Source organism: Magnolia sinica, chromosome 13 (assembly GCF_029962835.1).
Source record: "Magnolia sinica isolate HGM2019 chromosome 13, MsV1, whole genome shotgun sequence".
NCBI classification, from domain to species: domain Eukaryota; kingdom Viridiplantae; phylum Streptophyta; class Magnoliopsida; order Magnoliales; family Magnoliaceae; genus Magnolia; species Magnolia sinica.
The window spans coordinates 32,045,655-32,065,701 of NC_080585.1; the positions used below are offsets into that span (position 1 = coordinate 32,045,655).

Genomic DNA, 20,047 nt, shown 5'->3' on the forward strand with positions numbered 1-20,047 from the left:
CCGGCCAGCGAAACTTGTAGCGATACCGACAACTCGAACACTGGATGTGAAGACTTCTTTCCTTCATGGGGAATTAGAAGAACGGATCTATATGAAGCAACCAGAAGGGTTCGAGATATAGGGGTTAGAGAATAATGTTTGCAGGTTGAGGAGGTTGTTGTACGGCCTGAAACAGTCAGATAGGCGGTGGTATAAAATATTTGATTCTTTTATGAAGAGTCAACGGTTTACCAAAAGTGAATATGATCATTGTGTCTACTCCAAGACACCGAGTGATGGAGAATTCATTGTGTTAGTATTATATGTTGATGACATGCTCATTGCTAGCCATAACATGTCCGAGATCAATATATTGAAGACTCAGTCATCAGGGATATTCGAGATAAAAGATTTGGAGGTTGCAAAGTGGATTCTCGGCATTGATATACACAAAAATTTGGAGAGGAGTATGTAGTATTGTCTCAAGCAGAATACCTTGAGAAGGTGTTGGTAATGCTTAAGATGGACAAGGCTAAACCGGTTAACACACCTCATGCTGTTCACTTTTGGCTTTCTTCAGAGCAATGTCTCATTACATATGAAGAAAAGCAGTTTGTCTCGTGTGCCCTACTCGAGCGCGGTTGGTAGTTTGATGTATGCCATGGTCTTTATGAGACCGGATATTTCACATGCAGTTGGTGTTGTGAGCAGATACATGCCAAACCCTGACAAGCAGCATTGGGAGGCAGTGAAATGGCTACTTTGTTATCTACGAGGTATAACAAAGTACGTCTTGACATTTGAAAAATCAGAGGGAAAACTTGTATGCTATGTTAATTCGGATTACGCTGGGACGTGGATAATAGAAGGTCGACTTCCGGTTACTCGTTTGTGCTAGTAGGTGGAGTGATTGGTTGGATGTCGAAACTTCAGTCTGTGGTTGCTCTTTTTACAATTGAAGCCGAATATATGACAGTGATGGAGGCATTCAAGGAATGTGTTTGGTTGAGAGGAATGTTGAACAAACTTGGGCTTCAGCAGGAGGCCGTGCCAGTTAATTGTGACATCGAACACCCGATTGATTTGGCAAAGAATTTAGTATATCATTCTTGTACTAAGCATATTGATGTTCGTCATCATTTTTTTCGACAGGTGCTTGAGGAAGGCTGTGTCACTTTTGAGAATATCCATATGAGCGTGAATCTGACGAATATGCTTACAAAGGTAGTTCTCGTAGAGAATTTCAAATTCAGTTCGACTTCTCTGGGCTTGGCAAATGTTTGATGGAGACGGAGTGCGCACGAGAAATGACGATTGATGAAACAATGATGGAGACAATTAGAGATGGAGCTTGGAGTTGTGGTTTATGATGATTGAAGCCATGATGGAGATTGTTATCTGGATGTCTTCAATCTATACATAAACAGGGGTTCGATTGATTGACCAGACCGATCGATTAATAAAGTTAACCTTGGATTAAACAGATTGGTCTCTGGACAGTTTTGTACAGGTTTGATTGATTGAACTTGGAGGGTTGATCGATCGAGATAATTCAAAAAATTCATGGTAAATCTTTGGACGTTTTTTGGCATGTTTGATTCATCGATTGATGGTTGCTCGACCGATGCCAATCGATTGATGCTTAGATCGACGATGTGCGCGATTGTGTAATTCCACGATTTGTTTCCTATTCCGGGTGTAACACAATATATTGGGGTGTAAAACAAGATTAGGATATCAAAGGGCTTATTCTAGAGAGAGGCTAGGGTTTTGAGAAGGGTTCTTGCATCTGTAAGTTCATCTAATCTCTTGTAATTCATTTTTATAGTGGATCGTTGTCGCTTTGTGACATGTTTTTTTCCACATAAAATCGTGTGTTCTTGTACATGCTTTGTTTGCATTTATCTTTCGCTTGTTCGATTCGAATTTGGGGTTTTCTTTTGCGGTCCCCTAACAGTTTGCAACGACCATTAAAGCCATATCATGATGGTAACAAGCGTGGCTTGCATACTTTGGTTTCAACATTCAAGTCTCTAGTTCAATCCCAGCTTGTCTATAAAGAAAGCATGAGTTTAAATTTGGAGGTTTGTGGGCGGTTGTCCATTGTTTTCTATGGTGTAGCCTACCTTATGATTGGATAGACCTGATATTTTATGCTGGGGGTTCTTTATGGGAGATACATTTGTTGGATGGGTTGGATGACATACACCATGTGAGTGCTACATGAGTCACCAACATGGTAACTTACTATGCAGTCACATTACATGTGATAATTTCTCCTACATATGGTCTCATCTCCCTGTTCTTGCATTGAACATATGTTTTCTGAATTTTGAACTGGTGAGGAGGTAAGGAGCTAACAAACAAGGAGAAATGTTAAGAATCATTACGAGAAGTTTGAATGAGAGAATCAAGGATAGGAAGAGTTACCCTATCACTAGAAGAAGACTCCCCTTGAATCGAAGGATTTATGAGACATTCACTTTCAGAGGAGTAAAATAGAATATATATACTCTTTAAAAAGGTCACATCCATAAAGATAAAGTGTTTGCCATGAGCACCTAGGCTATAACATATGTAGCCATTTTGGAACTAGTGTACCCAAGGAATATGCATTTGATTGCTTTGGCATCTAATTTATGACAATGAATGTTAGGAATAGGGACAAAGGCCACACAACCAAACACTTTCGAAGGGATTGGAAACAAGGACTTGGTAGTTTGAAACATTTGAATTGGTGTTTCCCCACCTACGACTCTTGAAGGAATATAGTTTATCAAGTATGTTCCAGTTAGAGTTGAATCTGCCAAGAACATATAGGAACATTCATCTCAATAAGAAGAGAACATGCTACATTAAGGACGTGTATGTTCTTTGTTTCAGTAGCACAATTTTGTTGGGGAGTATCATGGTGTGCCGTAAAGGCCATTACATAAAGGTGACGGTGGTAACCGTTACACGTGATAAGGTCGTAATGGCCATAACAATTGTTATGAAAAAAAATGAATTGTGACCACCATTGACGACCCGTTATGCCCCCTCTAAAGGCTGTAACAGTGCTGTAATGGTCTGTTACAGGGAAGATATAAGTTTTCAGATTTTTTTTTCCTCAATGTTACAGGGCAAATAAAGTTTTTTTGGGATTTTTTTTCCAATAAAAAAAGAGACCATAAAGGCCGTTATGGGGGTCGTAACAACTGTAAAGGTAATAGTGGTGGTTGTTATGGCTGCCGTTATCGTTACAGAATACCTTGGGGAATATATTAACAAGTGTTTTAAAATCTAATACCATTGTTCAAAAAATAAGATAGAAAATCTTTGAAGATAAGATGGGTATGGCACAACCATTGTTTGACGTATCCCCGATATTATTCGTATCTCCAACTTGCCGATACCATTAACATTGGTAGCAATACCGATAACATTGGTAGTATCAGAAATTCCAGATATTGGTAATTTATCGCCAATATTTTTCACTGTGTAAATTCCCGATGTTGCTTGTATTGCCAATATATCAATATTGCCAGTATTTTCGACAATATTGCTTGTATTGCCAGTGTGTCGGCAATATTTTTATATTATCGCCATTGTATCGATATTGCCAAAATCTATTTATTAAAAAATTTGTCATTTCAAATTTTTTTTTTTTTATGGGCGCATGGTTGTATGCAATGTTTAATTTGTCGACAATATTATCATTACTGCAACATGAGCGACATCAAGACCACAATCTCTTGTTTCCTTTCTAGTTGTTGGTGATTTCTCTGCAAAATATTGTGTTGTTGATATTCTGAAATATCGATGGTTGTTTGGATGGAAGGTTGGATGGTTGGATGGATAGATGGGATGGATGGGATGGTTGGACTGATTTCTTACAACAACACATGCTTTTAAGCCCCCATTAAATGGAAACTTATTATGTATGCATTCTTTTTGTAATTTTTTATTGCTAAATATGTAAATATGTGTATTTTAGTATCTCCTGAAGTTTCATTGAAAAATATCACCATTTTCCCTATGTATGTTTCCCCATATTTTCGGTTGTCAATGATATTATTGTTGATATTGATAATGTTTTGGTATCCTGAGCTTGTGAAACTTGTAGCGGTACTAATACTTTGAACACTGGGCATAGTGCATGTGGAAAGGTGATGCAGGACATGAAATTCAAGTATGATGTGCAAGATTTCAGGCTTTAGACCACACTAGTTCAGAAACAATTACACACAAAATTCCACATCTCACACAAAAGTTCAAACACTCAATCAAGGGGAATCTTATGCGGGTCCAGGCCTACACATGCTAGGGCTGGATCAATCAAAATTATAGACCAAACAAGAATTAAAGGAGGGTAAATTCATCCACACATGCACAGAAATAATTCCCCCAATCCAAGGGATTCATAAATTTCAATTCGGGAAACCCTAAGGTTGAAGAAAGGGCATAAAATTGGGGATTCGAGTAATTTAGGGTTAGGTTTAGGAATTTTGGGTGAAAGAGGAGTGAAAGAGAGGAGAGATGAACCAGAGAAGTATCGCACGTATGAACAACAGCAATGACCCAGACGCACGTGCGTATCATCACGGCTGCACGTGTGGGGCCCACTATTCAGAAAAGGGCCACCTTGGCGTTGGTCAGCCAGGGATGGACTCCAAAACCCCCAAATCTCAGCACGATCCGATGTACGGTTTGTGCGTGGTGCTCCGCTGAAGTTTCAGCGCTCTTGCAGGGCTAGATTCTGGAAATTTGCTGTAGAGAGAAAAAACGGCTGCAATAGAGGATGGATTTGAAGCATAAATGATTGTAGGAGAAATATGGATGGAAGAAGGTGAGGGCGAATTAGGATAGATGTAGCTTCACACCGCGGTAGTCAGCCTTTCGAGGAAGGGAGGGTTTCGTACCCAATTGAATCTCCACAACTTAGAAATTTAGAGGAGTAGAAAAACGCAACAATTTTATTAATCTTCATTGAATGAAAAAGACTACAAGGGGTGCCTATTTATAATAAAACCCTATACCCCAAAATTCGCGCCATGTGCGCAACCTATTACTTGGCGACGAAGTAATAAAAAATAACAACTAATCAAAGCAATCTAAACCGTTCATGATACTTCTAATAACAATAATAAGCAAAACCCAAAGTACTAGATTAATTAGAATAGTGGCCACGATCATGAGTCCCCATGGTGGGATTCACATGACTATCGGGTCCACTCCAACGAACCAAAATGCAGTCCTCTAACTAGGAGGCCCTCCCTGGACGTCGTCATCGATCTAGATCGATGGTGGGGCCCTCCTCCTTGCGTATGTGCGTAGGGGGGCATGCGTGTGCTCGTGATGTCCCCATCAATTCTCCTTGACTGCGAAAGTTTCGCCACTGGCGAAACGAAACTCTTTCTCCGAGACGTAAGGATTAAGTCTCTAAAGCTCATCCTCAGCGAACCACGTACTGTCTGAAGCCGAGCGTGACTTCCACTTAACCAAAACTTCTGAAACCCGCCGTTCGACATGGATATTATCTGATGGTACAGAATATCCTCTATCTCTTCTTTGGGTGTGGGAAGGGTAGGTATGAGAAGTAGAGGCTGGGAAGTGGGTCGAGAGGGGGTTGTGGATTAAGGGAAAGGTTTGGGGAACCAGGATGGTTAAGTGACAAGTTGAACAATGTATCAGTGGTCCCCTGAAATGCAACTAGATCATCCACATTGAATTTGGAACTAATTCCCATGGAAGGTGGCAGATTTACCACATAAGCGTTGAGAATGTTTCGTTTTATAATTTTGAATGGTCCAGCGCTACGTGCGTGTAATTTACGAACGACTCCCTGAGGGTACCGCTCTGGCCTGATTCGGATCATCACAGAGTCCTTTACATTGAATTCCTTGAAACGTTTATGTTGGTCTGCAGAAAGTGAGTAATGTTCATTATTATTCATGATCTTCTGCCTGATTTCTTCATGCCATGAATGAATGTGATGCGCAAAAGACTGCAGACTTTGACGGTTTATGGGACAGTGACATAGGGACAAGATCAATAAGTTTCCTAAGTTTATAACCAGTAACGACTTCAAAAGGACTTAAACCTGCGGAACTATTGACAGAACTATTAAATGCAAACTCGGCTATAGGTAGTACTGTGTCTCATGTCCTGGTGTGCTATATATCCCTCATAGGGGGAAACTCATCCGGTAGATCATCAAGAAAGATATCACAAAACTCATCCACTACCGGAATGGCCTCAATGGGTAACTTTACACTAGCCTCTGCACTCTCTCTAGCCACAAGGCCATACATGTCATACCACTAAAAAAAGGTGGTCTATGTCTGCCAACCAATCTTGAAAAACTTTAGGGTCCAAGTGGTCATCAAACGTAGGGGCATCTACTCTAACTCCTTTGAGAAGTTGCGCATCGAGGTTATAGTGATTTTGATGTACCTTACGGGGTGAGTGCATGGGTGCGCGCCCATAACCGATTCCTTGACCTCCTTTCTTTGGTCTATCCTCCTGACCACTTGCCTGAGATTGAGCATCTTCCCCAATGGTGGGGTTTGCCTTGGCGGAGGTCTCTAGTTGGGTAATGCGCATATTAAGCTGCTCAAAGCATTGGTCCATACGTTGTTCCAAGTGCCTACCCAAAGACTCAAACTACTAGGTCAGCTTGTTCATTGACTCTTGTAATTGCTTCATGTTTAGTGTAGGGTACAAGCCAAAACTATGACCCGTACGTGTGGGCATACAACTACTAACTCAATCTGAGGACCTTCTACTACGACTATATGCACCTAGATAGGACTAAATGCTCCTATAGGACTATGTGGAGAAAACGACACAATACTACTCAATTTCTAGCAACCTATCTATCAAAAAAATCTGTTAACAGAAAATCCAGCAAAGAACTATGCGGATTTTCTGATAGCAGAAAATTCAGCAGCCTATATCAGAAATTATGGACCTCTAAACAACTCTATATGATGATACTTAATGCATAATGGACACAAATAAACTAAACCCTAAACATGCAATGCATTCCCTTATAAAAACCTTGTTCTCTGATACCAAATTTGATGCAGGACATGAAATTTAAGTATGATGTGCAAGATTTCAGGCTTTAGATTACACTAGTTCAGAAATAATTACACAAAATTCCACATCCCACACAAAAGTTCAAACACTCAATCAAGGGGAATCTTATGCGGGTCCAGGCCTACACATGCTAGGGCCGGATCAACCAAAATTATAGACCAAACAAGAATCAAAGGAGGGTAAATTCATCCACACATGCACAAAAATAATTCCCCCAATCCAAGGGATTTAAAAATTTCAATTCGGGGAATCCTAAGGTTGAAGAAAGGGCATAAACTTGGAGATTTGAGTAATTTAGGGTTAAGTTTAGGGGTTTTGGGTGAAAGAGAGGAGAGACGAACTAGAGAAGTACCGCACGTATGGACAACAGCAATGGCCCAGACGCACGTGCATGTGATCATGGCCCCATGTGTGTGGGGCCTACTATTCAGAAAAAGGCCACCTTGGCCCTGGTTGGACAGGGATGGACTCTAAAACCCTCAAATCTCAGCTCGATCTGATGCACGGTTTGTGTGTGGTGCTCCATCGAAGTTTCAGCCTTCCTGCAGGGCCAGATTCTAGAAATCTTGTGCAGAGAGAAAAAACGGCTGCAATGGAGGATGGATTTGAAGCGTAAATGATTGTAGGATAAGAGAAATATGGATAGAAGAAAGTGGGGGCGAATTGGGATAGGTGTGGCTTCGCACCATGATAGTCAGCCCTTCGAGGAAGGGAGAGTTTCGCACCCAATTGAATCTCTACAACTCAGAAATTTAGAGGAGCAGAAAAACGCTACAATTTTATTAATCTTCATTGAATGAAAAAGACTACAAGGGGTGCCTATTTATAATAAAACCCTATACCCCAAACCTCGTGCCATGTGCGTAACCTATTACTTGGCGATGAAGTAATAAAAAATAACAACTAACCAAAGCAATCTATACCATCCATGATACTCCTAATAACAATAATAAGCAAAACCCAAAGTACTAGATTAATTAGAATGGTAGGCCATGATCATGAGAACCTATGGTAGGATTCACATGACTATCGGGTCCACTCCAACGAACCAAAACGTAATCCTCTAACTAGGAGGCCCTCCCTGGACGTTGTCATCAATCCAGATCGATAGTAGGGCCCTCCTCCTTGCGTATGCGCGTAGTGGGCGTGCGTGTGCGCGTGATGTCCCCATTAAAAGGAAGGGGGAGAGATCGTGGAGATCTGTAGAGAGAAGGGGATAAAGGTTGAGGGACAAGTTGGGGGGTTGGTTTTCCTAACATATGAGATGATGCAATAGGTTTATGGAGCGATGGTCACGTACTCATCATGTTTAGCTCCATAGAGCCTTTGTCGCGTGGGCTCTCTAATAATACATGCTTCGTGCGGGCTACACACAAAGGAGAGGTGGGTGCAAGCTAATTGCAGGAAGGATTTGAAACGTCAAAATGCCCTACCGAAAAGCTTTTTCCACGCCCCTTCGAATTACTAATTGCAAGGCTAAAATTGACTAAACACTGCTGTTGGGTAATAACTACACTGTTTGCAAGCTTTTTGTGGGTGAAATATGAACCGTACGTTGGACAACTGCCACAGTTTTTAATTCCCAAAATTACCCCCCGACTTCGTTTAAAATGTCTTCCCATGTCCTTCGATATTCAAAGGTCTCTACCTCACATAAACTAATTGCACGGGTAAAATTTTCCAAATACTACTCTCATTATATATATATATATATATATATACACATGTATATACATATATATACATATATGTGTGTGTGTGTGTGTGTGTGTATATATGTAGTATATATACATCCCACCATTCTCAAAGCACAACTTTATTGTTTGCATCAAACTGATTGAAAACCATTGTAGGAAAGATATGAAAGATGGAGAAGACTTCATCTTCATATTTCATAAGATAGATTCATGTATTTCGTGTGCAATCATCGATAAAGGACACAGAGTACGTAAAGCCATATAAAGGCACAATTGAGGATAACCCTCACACATCAGATTGAACTAGTGAAGTAACAGTTTCTACACTGTTTGCTTAACTAACCTGACTCAGATTGAATTTCATTCACATTACTTGAGGTAGAAAAAGGAAGTGCGTGCCCTAACTTGACAATGCCAAAGACATGACTCGATTGTTATACAAACCATCACCATGGGAAGATTGAAATGCAAATCTGACACTATCCAAAGATGGAACAAGTAGAGAGTAGAGACCAGCATTCTCATGGCTACCCCAATCATTGGTCTTAGTCTTCAAAGCCTGAAACACATAATGAGAAGGGAACAAAGGTTACACTACAATTGAGAGACTCGGTAAGACTGCTTACAGAAATAGATTTACTGACAAATTTGGGTCATAAAGAACGAAAAGACAATGACAACATGGAGATACATGTATAGTGCCTGTTCCCTCACCAAAACACCCATCGTCAATTTTCACTCGACCAGTATTAGATGTTAATGAATAGGAAGAATACTCACAGTTCTTATCAGTCATATGATGGAAAATGCCAGAATATATCTAAGATGGAGTTGTGGATGATGTAGACACTAGATGGATAGATGTACATATACCTGACTAGTTAGACACAGGGCACACAGAAGAAAAACCACCTTCAAGGACAGAAATAACAGAGCAATCTTTGAAATCATCTCCATCATCATCTAAGCCTTATCCAAACTAATTGGGTAGGCTATCTGAATCCTATTCTGCAATTCCAATCTATCAAGGGTCAAAACTTTAGTTAGACCGAAGGTGATCAAGTCTTTTCTTACTACCTCCACCCACATCCTTTGGGCCTTCCCCTTGCCCTTTTTGAGCCTTGAACTTGCACCAACTCACTCCTAATCGGCACATTTCTTGGTCTTCATTGCACATGACCAAACCATCTAAGTTTACTTTCCCTCATCTTATTACATATTGGTCTACTCCTAAATACCCTTAAATGCATTCATTTTTATTTCTATCCTTGTCTTGCCACTCATCCATCTTAACATCTTCATGTCAGCTACACTCATCATATGGATTTGGATGTTCCTTAACTGCCCAACATTCTGTACCATAAAGCATGGTTGGTCTTATAGCCATCCTAGTTCCCCTTTAGTTTGATTTGTACGTGGCAATCACATAAAAACTCTAGAGGCACATGTCCATTTTTTACCCAACTTGAATTTTATGGGAGACATCCTTCTGAATCTCTCCACTCATGAATTATTGATACAAGATATTGAAATTGGTCCTTTTGGAAGCACCAGAGGAAAACATTAGACATATCATGCGAATCGATCAGGACAAACTCCTTTTCCTTCAGCAGATGTATACTTTCATTAGGCACAGCCAATAAGATCCGAGCATGTCTCCCTTGTAGGATGTGTCCATCCACTGAGTACAAAATTTATCTGTCATTGGTCACACCACTACCATGACCACATGCACCATCGCTAGGGGCGTCACTATGACCAGCAAATCCACTGGACTGACCACCACAATCATGTTGCCCCTGGAATCTTACCAATATCATGTCTTCCTCCAACACTCCAACCACATGACCCAACAAGAGTAGATTGTTCAGGTCTAGTATCTACAGCCAGCATGACTTTCTGACAGCTTTATTCACATTGAAGCAATGAATAAACTGTCCCTAAGGATAAAAGAGGCCCTCGAGTAAGGATCTGGCTGGTTACAAATTGTTTCATATTATGTATTAGGACCCGCTAGACGATCAAATATATCTTAGCTCTATGTTCTTTATCACAATATGGTCTCATGGGTCGATAATAACTCAAGCCACATTGCACGAAACATAGTTTAATAATCCCCCATAGATTTATCGCCTTGCCAAAACTGAGCAATCTCTCTGGTCAATTGGAATATCTGAGTAACATCTCTCTTATGAGAAGAAGAGGCAGCAATAGAGTCACAAATATCCTTTGCAATCTCACAATACATGAACGTCTTACTAATTTCAGGCTTAATAGAAAGCAACTATTACGGAACTTTCATAATATCTGCTTCCCTGTCAAGTTGAGAAGGATCATCAGCCTTTGGCTTGACATTACCATCCAAATACCCCATTTTCCTTCTCCCGCCAATAAACGTCTCTGCCGACTTGGATCAGTCTAAATAATTCTCTCCACCAAACCTTAATAAGTAGTGGTTTGTAAATCTCGATGCTCCACAAACCTGGAGATTGAGATTCCCTTGAGCTTGATAAAACACTTTGGTAAGCATTTACACCAGAAGGTGCAAAATCATTTGAACTACTATTCCTTTCCATTGCAAAAGATTGTCACAAAATGACTAGGTGACCTCACAAATTCAAAATTTTAGATCTAGTACACCCTAGATCTCTACCTGATCAACTGCGTACTACCCTCAACACCACTGTGTACCATGCAAGTATCCCACAGATCATCATATGATCGCCTCAACATGTAAAAAAAAAAAAAAAACTACTTCAAACCAGGAATCAAATCCCAAGGGATCTTGATGATTCAAGTTTCTAGATATTGGGGATCTTTAGATGCATCCAATAGATGCTGGAAACAACCTAAACAAAATTGCCATAAAACTGTATGAACTCGAATTTCTTTCAACAACATACTAAAAATTTCTTAGATCTTTAAAAGCTCAACAACATACTAACCTAAAATTCTCCAAAAAATTATCATAAATCTTCTAAAATCATGTTCTCTTCAAATATGCAGTTTCCCCCCCTAAGCAGACCCTCTGGCCATGTGGTGTTCACATCAGCTGTACGGCTATATGATGTCAGTAATGGGTCCAGCCAACTTGATCTTCAATCAGCAGATATCAATGCTCTGATACCAAGTTGAAATAGAGTAGAGGAAAGGGGAGTTATAGGAGAAAGGGAGAGAGAGGAGGGGGGTTGACTAAAAAAAGAGGAATATGGCACTCTGCATGACTACACAATATACACAGTACACTACATAATCTGTACAAATTCTTTGTTCTTTTACTATTTTTACCAATAGACATTATACATTAAATGGTGTGTCTGTTCAGTGCAGGGTCATTGGAAGGGATCATCAAGTTGGAGTACGATTCTAGATCCTTTAAATGGTGAGCTTTTTATTAAAGTTGCTGATGTGCTTGAGACAGGGCTAAAGGTATGTAACTTATGTTTCCATTGATTTTATATCTCTCATACACCTTTTTTTTTTCTGGTTGAGAAAAAGAGTTCCCACCTGGATTCATTGCATCTATTATATGGTAGCCTGCATTCATGCCTTAGTTCTTCATTTGTTTTTTCCTTTAAAATTCTAAAGTTAGAGCTATAAATCTCACTTCTTTGATTTTTTCTTTTTTACTCCTAGAACTTTCTCTCACTTTGCTTGGCATGCTTTTGTATGCAGCCATATGTGGAGAGCTTGTCCAAGTGTCCAAAATATGGCCTTCACAACCCACTTAGGGCTCAAGAGAGGTTGATTTTTCTTAATCTTAAAATTTATGTGCTTTGTACACACAAACAAAAAAGAGAAAAAAAAGAGAAAAAGAAAAAAGAAGAAGAGAAGCTTGCTTCATTGTATGCAACAAAATAGGTGATTATTAGCTAAAGGATATAGAAAAACAACTTTGTTTATAACTTATGTCAATCTTCCATAAAAGTTGGTCTCCTGCTCATTGGATTAGCTGGTAGAGATGACATAGACTGCGTAGTGCATGGAGTGATCCAGGGTTCAATCCTTGGTACTGTTTACCTTTAAAAAATAAAAATAAAAAAAATCCATAGAAGTCAGTATCGTATTAATTGGCAACCATAATAAATAAATAGAAAGTTGCCTTTCCGCATCTACCTTTCACAAGGACTATTGTGAGAGGTAGGTGGTTGTAGGATGATGCACAACATCATCTTCAACTGCTGATGGCTTGCTTAATTCTTATTGACGTGCCTTCTTCTTGTATATGCAATCCACTATTACATTCAATTTCTTTAAAGATTTAAGGCATTATTAAATAACACTTGTGGGAGTTTTTTGCTCTAATTGTCGGTCTCAAGCTTGGATAAAGGAGGGTTGCATCAGGTTATTAGCCAGCATGTAACTTTTGCCAAATCTTTTATCATGAATTCTGATGATAATGAAGGCATTTTTAGCCAAGGGAAAGTAAGAATTAGGAAACCATAATTGTTAACTAATTAGTAAGTAGTAGTTCCCTTTTTTATTATTTAAATAATGAACTTTTTATTAAAAAAGAGCCCCAAAAGTAGCTTAAAAAACTACAATCCTATCTAAAGGGAGAAATTAAAAATATCAATAACCTTCTGGCCAGAGGCCCATCACAATCTCAAACTTAATCCTACTGACTACCTCCAACATTGGACCACTCTTATTTCAAAAATACCGACTATTACTTTCCCCTGAATAGCTCATAGGACCACCATGAAGATCAAAAGGCACACTATCCTGCCTTGTTTCCCAATCCATCCACCATGCCAAGCCAAGAGAAGATCTTTAGTTGTCCCTAGCATTACCCATGCGACGTTGAAGAGAGCAAGGAACATTTCTCACATTCTTTGATCGAAAGGGCAATGAATGAAAAGATGATTAATGGATTTCGTGTTTTTCATGCACATCGTGTAAATATTGGGAAGCACCAATGCCCTTTTCTTAAGATTGTCTAATGTTAGCACCTTCCTGAGGAGATATGGCATTCAAATATTGCATCTTTAGTTCGTTGACGACATAATTCTCTTTGGTGATGCTGAGACTGAATCAGTGGACAACATCAGAAAATTAGTAAGATGCTTTGAAGTGGTCTCTAGTCTAAAAGTGAATGTAGCCAAGACTAAGATGTTAAGAGTGGGCTTGTCCAAGGAGAAGGTGGAGAACCTAGCGAGGGTGTCAGGTGCTGAGTAGGTTCGTTTTCTAACGACTTGTCTTGGGCTTCCATTGTCCATTTGAAAGTTCGCCAAGCATATGTAGGATAAGGTAATAGAAAGGGTTGAAAGGAAGCTTTCCAATTGGAAAAGTTGACATCTATCCTTGGAGAGAGACTCACGCTTATCAAGGCCGCTTTATCCAATGTTCATCTTTATTATATTTCTCTTTTCAAATGCCCGAGTTAAGTTTTGTGCAGACTAAAGAGGTTGAGGAGGGATTTCCTATGGTAGGGGTAGAAGCAAAGGAAAAGTTTCACCTCTTAAATGAGATGAGGTGTGTAAGCCGCAATGTTTAAAGTATCAGTATTGCCACAAGTTTCGTTGGCCCGGGATATGGAAACAATATCAATATCGTTGATGATCTCGCTAATAATTGGAAATGCGGGGAAACATGGGAAAAACGATGGAATTTTTAATGAAACTTTAGGAGATGCTAAAATACACATATTTGCATATTTAGGAAAAAAATTGCAAAAAGAATGCATACATAATAAGTTTCCATTTAATGGGGGCCTAAAATCATGTGCCATCATAAGAAATTGGTCCAACGATCTCATCTATCCCATCTAACCATCTCCATCTAACCTTCCATCCAAACATCCATTGATATTTCAAAATATCGACAACACATGATATTTCGCCAAGAAATCATCAACAACTAGGAAAGAAAACGAAAGATTGTGGTCTTGATATCCCGCATGTTGCGATAATGATAATATTGAGATATTATCAATATTATCAAAGACAAATTGACCATTGCATACAACCATGTGCCCATAAAAAAATTGAAATGGAACTTTTTTTTTTTTAATAAACAAATTTTTGGTGATATCGATGTGTTGATGATATTATCAAAATATTGGCGATATATCATTGGTACACTTGTGATACAAGCAACACCTAGAATTTACACAGTCGAAAAAATTGGTGATACAATGGTGATATCGATACATTGGCAATACAAGAAATACTTGGAATTTACACAATTGAAAATATTGGCGATACATTGCTGATACCTGAAATTTCTCATGCTACTAGGGTTATTGGTATCACTACAACTGTTATCAGTATCGCCAAGTTGGAGATAAGGATAATATCGGGGATATTTCGATAATAGGGATACTTAGAACAATGCGTGGGGCGCGGAAGGTTTTAATCCTTTTGTTCTGGGAGGAATAGCCTCTCATCATATTGCAGCGGGGACATTGGGCATATTAGCGGGTCTATTCCATCTTAGTGTACGCCGACCCCATGGTAAGCCGTACAGGGAAGGAGGGTCAAGAATAAGAAACGGATTATGAATTCGACATTTTTTGGAAAATGGGTTTGGAGGTTTGGTATGGAGGAAGGTAGATTATGGATGCAGGTTATGGTTGGTAAATATGGAGTTCAGGAAGGTGATTGATGGGGGTAAGGAGTCATCGATGTACAAGGACTTAGGATGTGGAGAGTTGCTAAAATAACCAAATCGGTTAGAGGATGGAATTTGGTTCTCATGCGGTGATAGTAAGAGCATCCGATTTTGAGAGGACTTGTGGATTGCGGAAAGAAAATTGAGGAAGCCTTTTTGAGGCTTGCTAATCTTGCCCTAGATTTGGGTGTGTCCATAGACCGGTGCTTCACTTCTTTCGGAAAATGTGGGGGTTTGTGATCCCCCATGCAAAAGGAATATTGTGGACGACAAAGCAGAAGAATTTGCATAGCTATTGGTGTGTCTTTATGGGTTTTCCCCAACCTTGGGTGGGAGAGACTCGATTGTGTGGTCCTTGGACAGATCTGACGCTTATCTATTTGCTCTCTCTATAGCATGCTTGGTAGTTCATCATCATTGGTGTTGGTGGATTATAGGGTTCTATGTGTACCGGAATGTGAACCTTAAAAAAATAATAATCCAATCATATGATTCCCTAGGAATCCCTATGTGCGATAATCTCAGATTTTTGCAAAGATTAAATACCAAGATTAAGGGTTCAACTCTTACTTATGCGATGAATCGCGGGATGCTTTTTCCTCAATGTAAATTCCAATGCTAATCCTCTAACTGAGGAGGTTTCTCCTTGATTTATTGCAGACAAAGGAGCTGAGAGAACCACATCTAATCCTCTAGTAGGAGCCAAGGTGGATGCAAACTGTCCACAAAGGTGGACCACACACGCACACATGTGATGGAGATCAAGAGAAGTAGGTGGGAAGACGGGATGATAGCATGCACACACACACTCTCTCTCTCTCTCTCTCTCTCTCTCTCTCTCTCTCTCTCCCCATAGGGTGATGCCCAAAGGCGGGATGTCCAAGTTATCTCTCCAAGTTCTACACTACCTCTTTGCAATAGGATTTAAAATAAGGTGTTTGGGTTTTAAGGGAACACTCAAAGTATTGATGCAGGACAATTAACCACTTGCTCTAAAAGCTCAAACTGTTAGAGTATGACGAATTAATCCCTTTATCTTATAGCCCAGGCCCCACATCGCATGGGTTCGGACTTCGGCTGAACCCCCTTCGTGGGCCCTAAATCACATGGGCCACCCACCCCGAGTGTGTCCCCGCATCCCACGGGCTACCCCACTCGAGCCTGGTGTGAAATGCACATTAATCACTCCCGGTGAGGAGTCTCGAACACGAAATCTCCCCCATGGGCCCCAAATCATAAGGGTCACCCACCCCGAGTGTGTCCTCGCATCCCACGGGCTACCCCACTCGAGCCCGGTGTGAAAATGCCCCTGCATTAAGTATGGTGCTCCACTACCTCACAAACTTTGGTGTACCCAACTGTGAAGGAAGTCTGTAATCCATCTCATACTTGCATATACTCATCATTCAATCCTTTCACTATCCAAGCCATCCATTATAGATCCAAATCCCATGTTGATCAAGTGGTGGACCATCAGATTTGAGCCATTTGAACTTTAACGGTTGAAAACCTTTTTAAAGTCAATTAAAACCTTTCAATTGTTGGGCTCAGCGGTAAAACTACTTGATGAGTCCCTGATCTATTCAAATCTAACCCTAAAGAAGTCCCTAGGTAAACCCAATGGATCCCATGTTGGTCCATGCAAGAATCAATGAACCCCAATGGATATACTCAACATCATCCACTTTCAATGACCTCTAAGAAGTCTCGTAAGGCGAGCCCAAGCTTCCCGGTCAAGATCCAAGACCTATGCCCAAAATCAAAATGGAGAGTAAGACTCGTAGTATTGAACATCCAAGACCTATGCCCAAATTCAAAATGGAGAATAAGACTAGTAGTATTGAACTAGAGATTATTATTTATTAGTTAGATTTTCAAATAGACAAGTCTCCACTAACCATTGTTCTTTCATTTTCTTTTTTCATGATTGCTTGATGGAGACTTTACTTTTACTTTCAAGACATTCATGATGATACATCTAAAATATTAGTTGTTTGGAATTATACTTGTGTTTATTATTTACGCGCACACACACACACACACGCTAGAAATGCTTTATGGGATAGAATGTTGGGTAGTTAAGGAACAACATGATCATAGGATGAGTGTAGCTGAAATGAGGATGTTGAGATGGATGAGTGGCAAGATGAGGAAGGATAGAAGTAGAAATCAATTCATTTTAGGGAATTTAGGAGTGGCAACAATAGGGAATAATATGAGGGAAAGTAGACTTGGATGGTTTGGTCATGTGCAACGGAGACCAAGAATCTCGCCGGTCAGGAGTGGGTTGGTACAAGTTGAAGGCTCTAAAAGGGTAAGGGGAAGGCTCAAAAGAACGTGGATGGAGATATTAAGAAAAAACTTGATAACCTATGGTCTAATTAAAGGTATGACCCTTGACAAAGTGGGATGGTGGAACATGATTCATGTAGCCGATCTAGTTAATTGGGATAAGGCTTAGATGATGATGATGACATACATACATATAGACGCACATGCATACATATATACACGTTTTGTATCTTCATAGACAAACCAATTTTCCCGTTATTGGAGACATCCATGTTGGGGTAAATATATTATTACAGTGCATCCTATGCTAGTTTACTTGAGCTTCTATTGTTTAACTTGCTGGTGTCATTTCAGTTGTTTGGTTAGAATATATACATTCAGGATTACTAATTGTGAATTGTATTTGGCAGGTATATTATGTTTGGTGACATATCTGCGAAGGCTGCTCATAAACTTTCTCTTCCTGAGGTAACTACAAAAATGACAGACGATTCTCTTTTATTCTGATATTGGTAGCTGGGAATACGTGCCAGTGGTAGGCATGTTGCATGTTCAAATGTTTTTATTTAATGGTAAATGCTTTTTATTCACATCTGAACTCTGCAATGCTTGGTATTTTGCATGACTTTCAGGTTTCAAATTTCTTCACAAGATTAATACAAAGGGTTTCTCCCAAGAGTTATCAGCAGGCATATGCTGAGGTCTTTGTTTCCCAGAAGTTTCTAGAGAATTTCTCTGGTGACCAGGTACATGTCTATTACCTCGGTAGCGTTTACAATCAGGATATAATATTTTGAATTGTCTTAGCTTATTTTTCATTATGCTTCAACCTTAAGATTTTCCAATATTTTGACTTCCTTGAACTTTTTGATCAGAACATTTGTATTCAATTGCTTCTCCAATGGTTTATTTCTCCAAATCTGGATTTTCATTGCACATGCTTATAATGAAAATGTTTTTGAAAAGAGGGAATGCCACATATTTTGTCCTCAATTATGGTTGTAATGAAAACATTGGGGGTGGGGGGGAAAGGGAAATCTTACCTATGTTGTCCTCAATTGTTTCTAAATACTTCCTTTTTTGGATGTCTTTGGAGTTACCAATAGTGAAAGCTGATCATCATCACATTGGAGTGTACTCCCAAAACACAATAGTTTCATGTTACGGCTATTACTCTAAAAGTTATTATAATGCCATTAAGAGTGGAGCTCCCTGTGCAACTCCTACCAATGGGAAAATAGCCACAAGAAGAAAATCCCTAAATCAAGTTAAAGTAATGATCACTACCACACAAGCTTAGCTAATCATTATCAGCAACTTAGAGAAACTTCGAAGATCTTTCTGTTACGATCTGTTAGCTGAGGATTTTTTTTTTTTTATGCTTTATGCTTGGAGATACTTGACTGCGTGTGTCAGTTTCTCTTCTGTCATCCTTTTCTTCTTAAATAACTCCTTGTTCTGCTTCTAATCTGTAGGACTCTTCGATGTTTCGTATGTTTGTCATCTCCCGCTCCATGAATTGTTTGCTGCATTTAATGGTGAACCTGCCAAATTTCTGATCATATATGTAAGATACTTATCTTCTGGCATCACATATGAGCCAGGAATTTCTAATGGTTTCTAAGGGGGTTCCAAACTTCAGTCATCTGATATAATATTCAAGAATGTGAGAAAAGCTCATTTATTGTGGAAGAATTGGGAAGCAATGTGTCTTGAATGATATGCACATTAAAGGAGTGCTTGTCGTCTGACATAAAGATAGGAAGTATATGATATTTGTTTCATGTTTCTCAGAAATTGTTTTCTCCAAATGAAAACTGTAGTTTCCATGCCATGATCTCGTGTTTAAGCTGCGTCAGAGATTTTCAAATCTGATAATAGATTTGAAATGAATTGTTAAATCAGATTTACTGAGTTGAGGCTGGTGCTTGATCTGAAAGTGTTCATGAGTTCGTTCTAGGTAAGCAATTGAAATTGAAACTCCACTAGATCTGAAACCGCGTTTAATCGGAAAGTGGATATGAAATTGCCCAAACAGACATGATAAAGTTTACTGAATCTGATTTGTAAAATTGATTGCGAATTTAATTCCTCTAGGACTCTGAAGTGGATCTGTGCTCAGAACGATGCTTGATTTAAACTCTGGATGTCTAGAAAGCTCCAGGATCTAATCTGCCTAAGATCTGTTTTAAAATGCAGGACCTCAAACTGTGGATATTAGAATAAGAAGAAAGTTCTTGGATCTGATTTTCAACTATTGCACTCAAAAACTTACTTTTCTTCAAACAAATCTCACAAAGAGAACACCAGAAACTGTTGGCATCCTGCTCTGTTACTGTAATAAAGAAAATACAATATCAGGAAAAGTGCATGGAAATTGATTG

General features: G+C 39.4%; 1 protein-coding gene across 2 annotated transcripts in view; it reads left to right on the plus strand.

Moving 5' to 3' along the window:
- Nucleotides 1–20,047, plus strand: part of LOC131223473 (delta-1-pyrroline-5-carboxylate dehydrogenase 12A1, mitochondrial) — a 91,581-nt gene that overhangs the window by 18,599 nt on the left and 52,935 nt on the right. For both annotated transcript variants that reach the window (XM_058218901.1, XM_058218902.1), the window contains exons 3-6: nucleotides 12,085–12,188; nucleotides 12,435–12,502; nucleotides 18,074–18,131; nucleotides 18,296–18,409. In XM_058218901.1, the coding sequence (XP_058074884.1) occupies nucleotides 12,085–12,188; nucleotides 12,435–12,502; nucleotides 18,074–18,131; nucleotides 18,296–18,409 (344 nt within the window). The remainder of the gene's footprint in view (nucleotides 1–12,084; nucleotides 12,189–12,434; nucleotides 12,503–18,073; nucleotides 18,132–18,295; nucleotides 18,410–20,047) is intronic.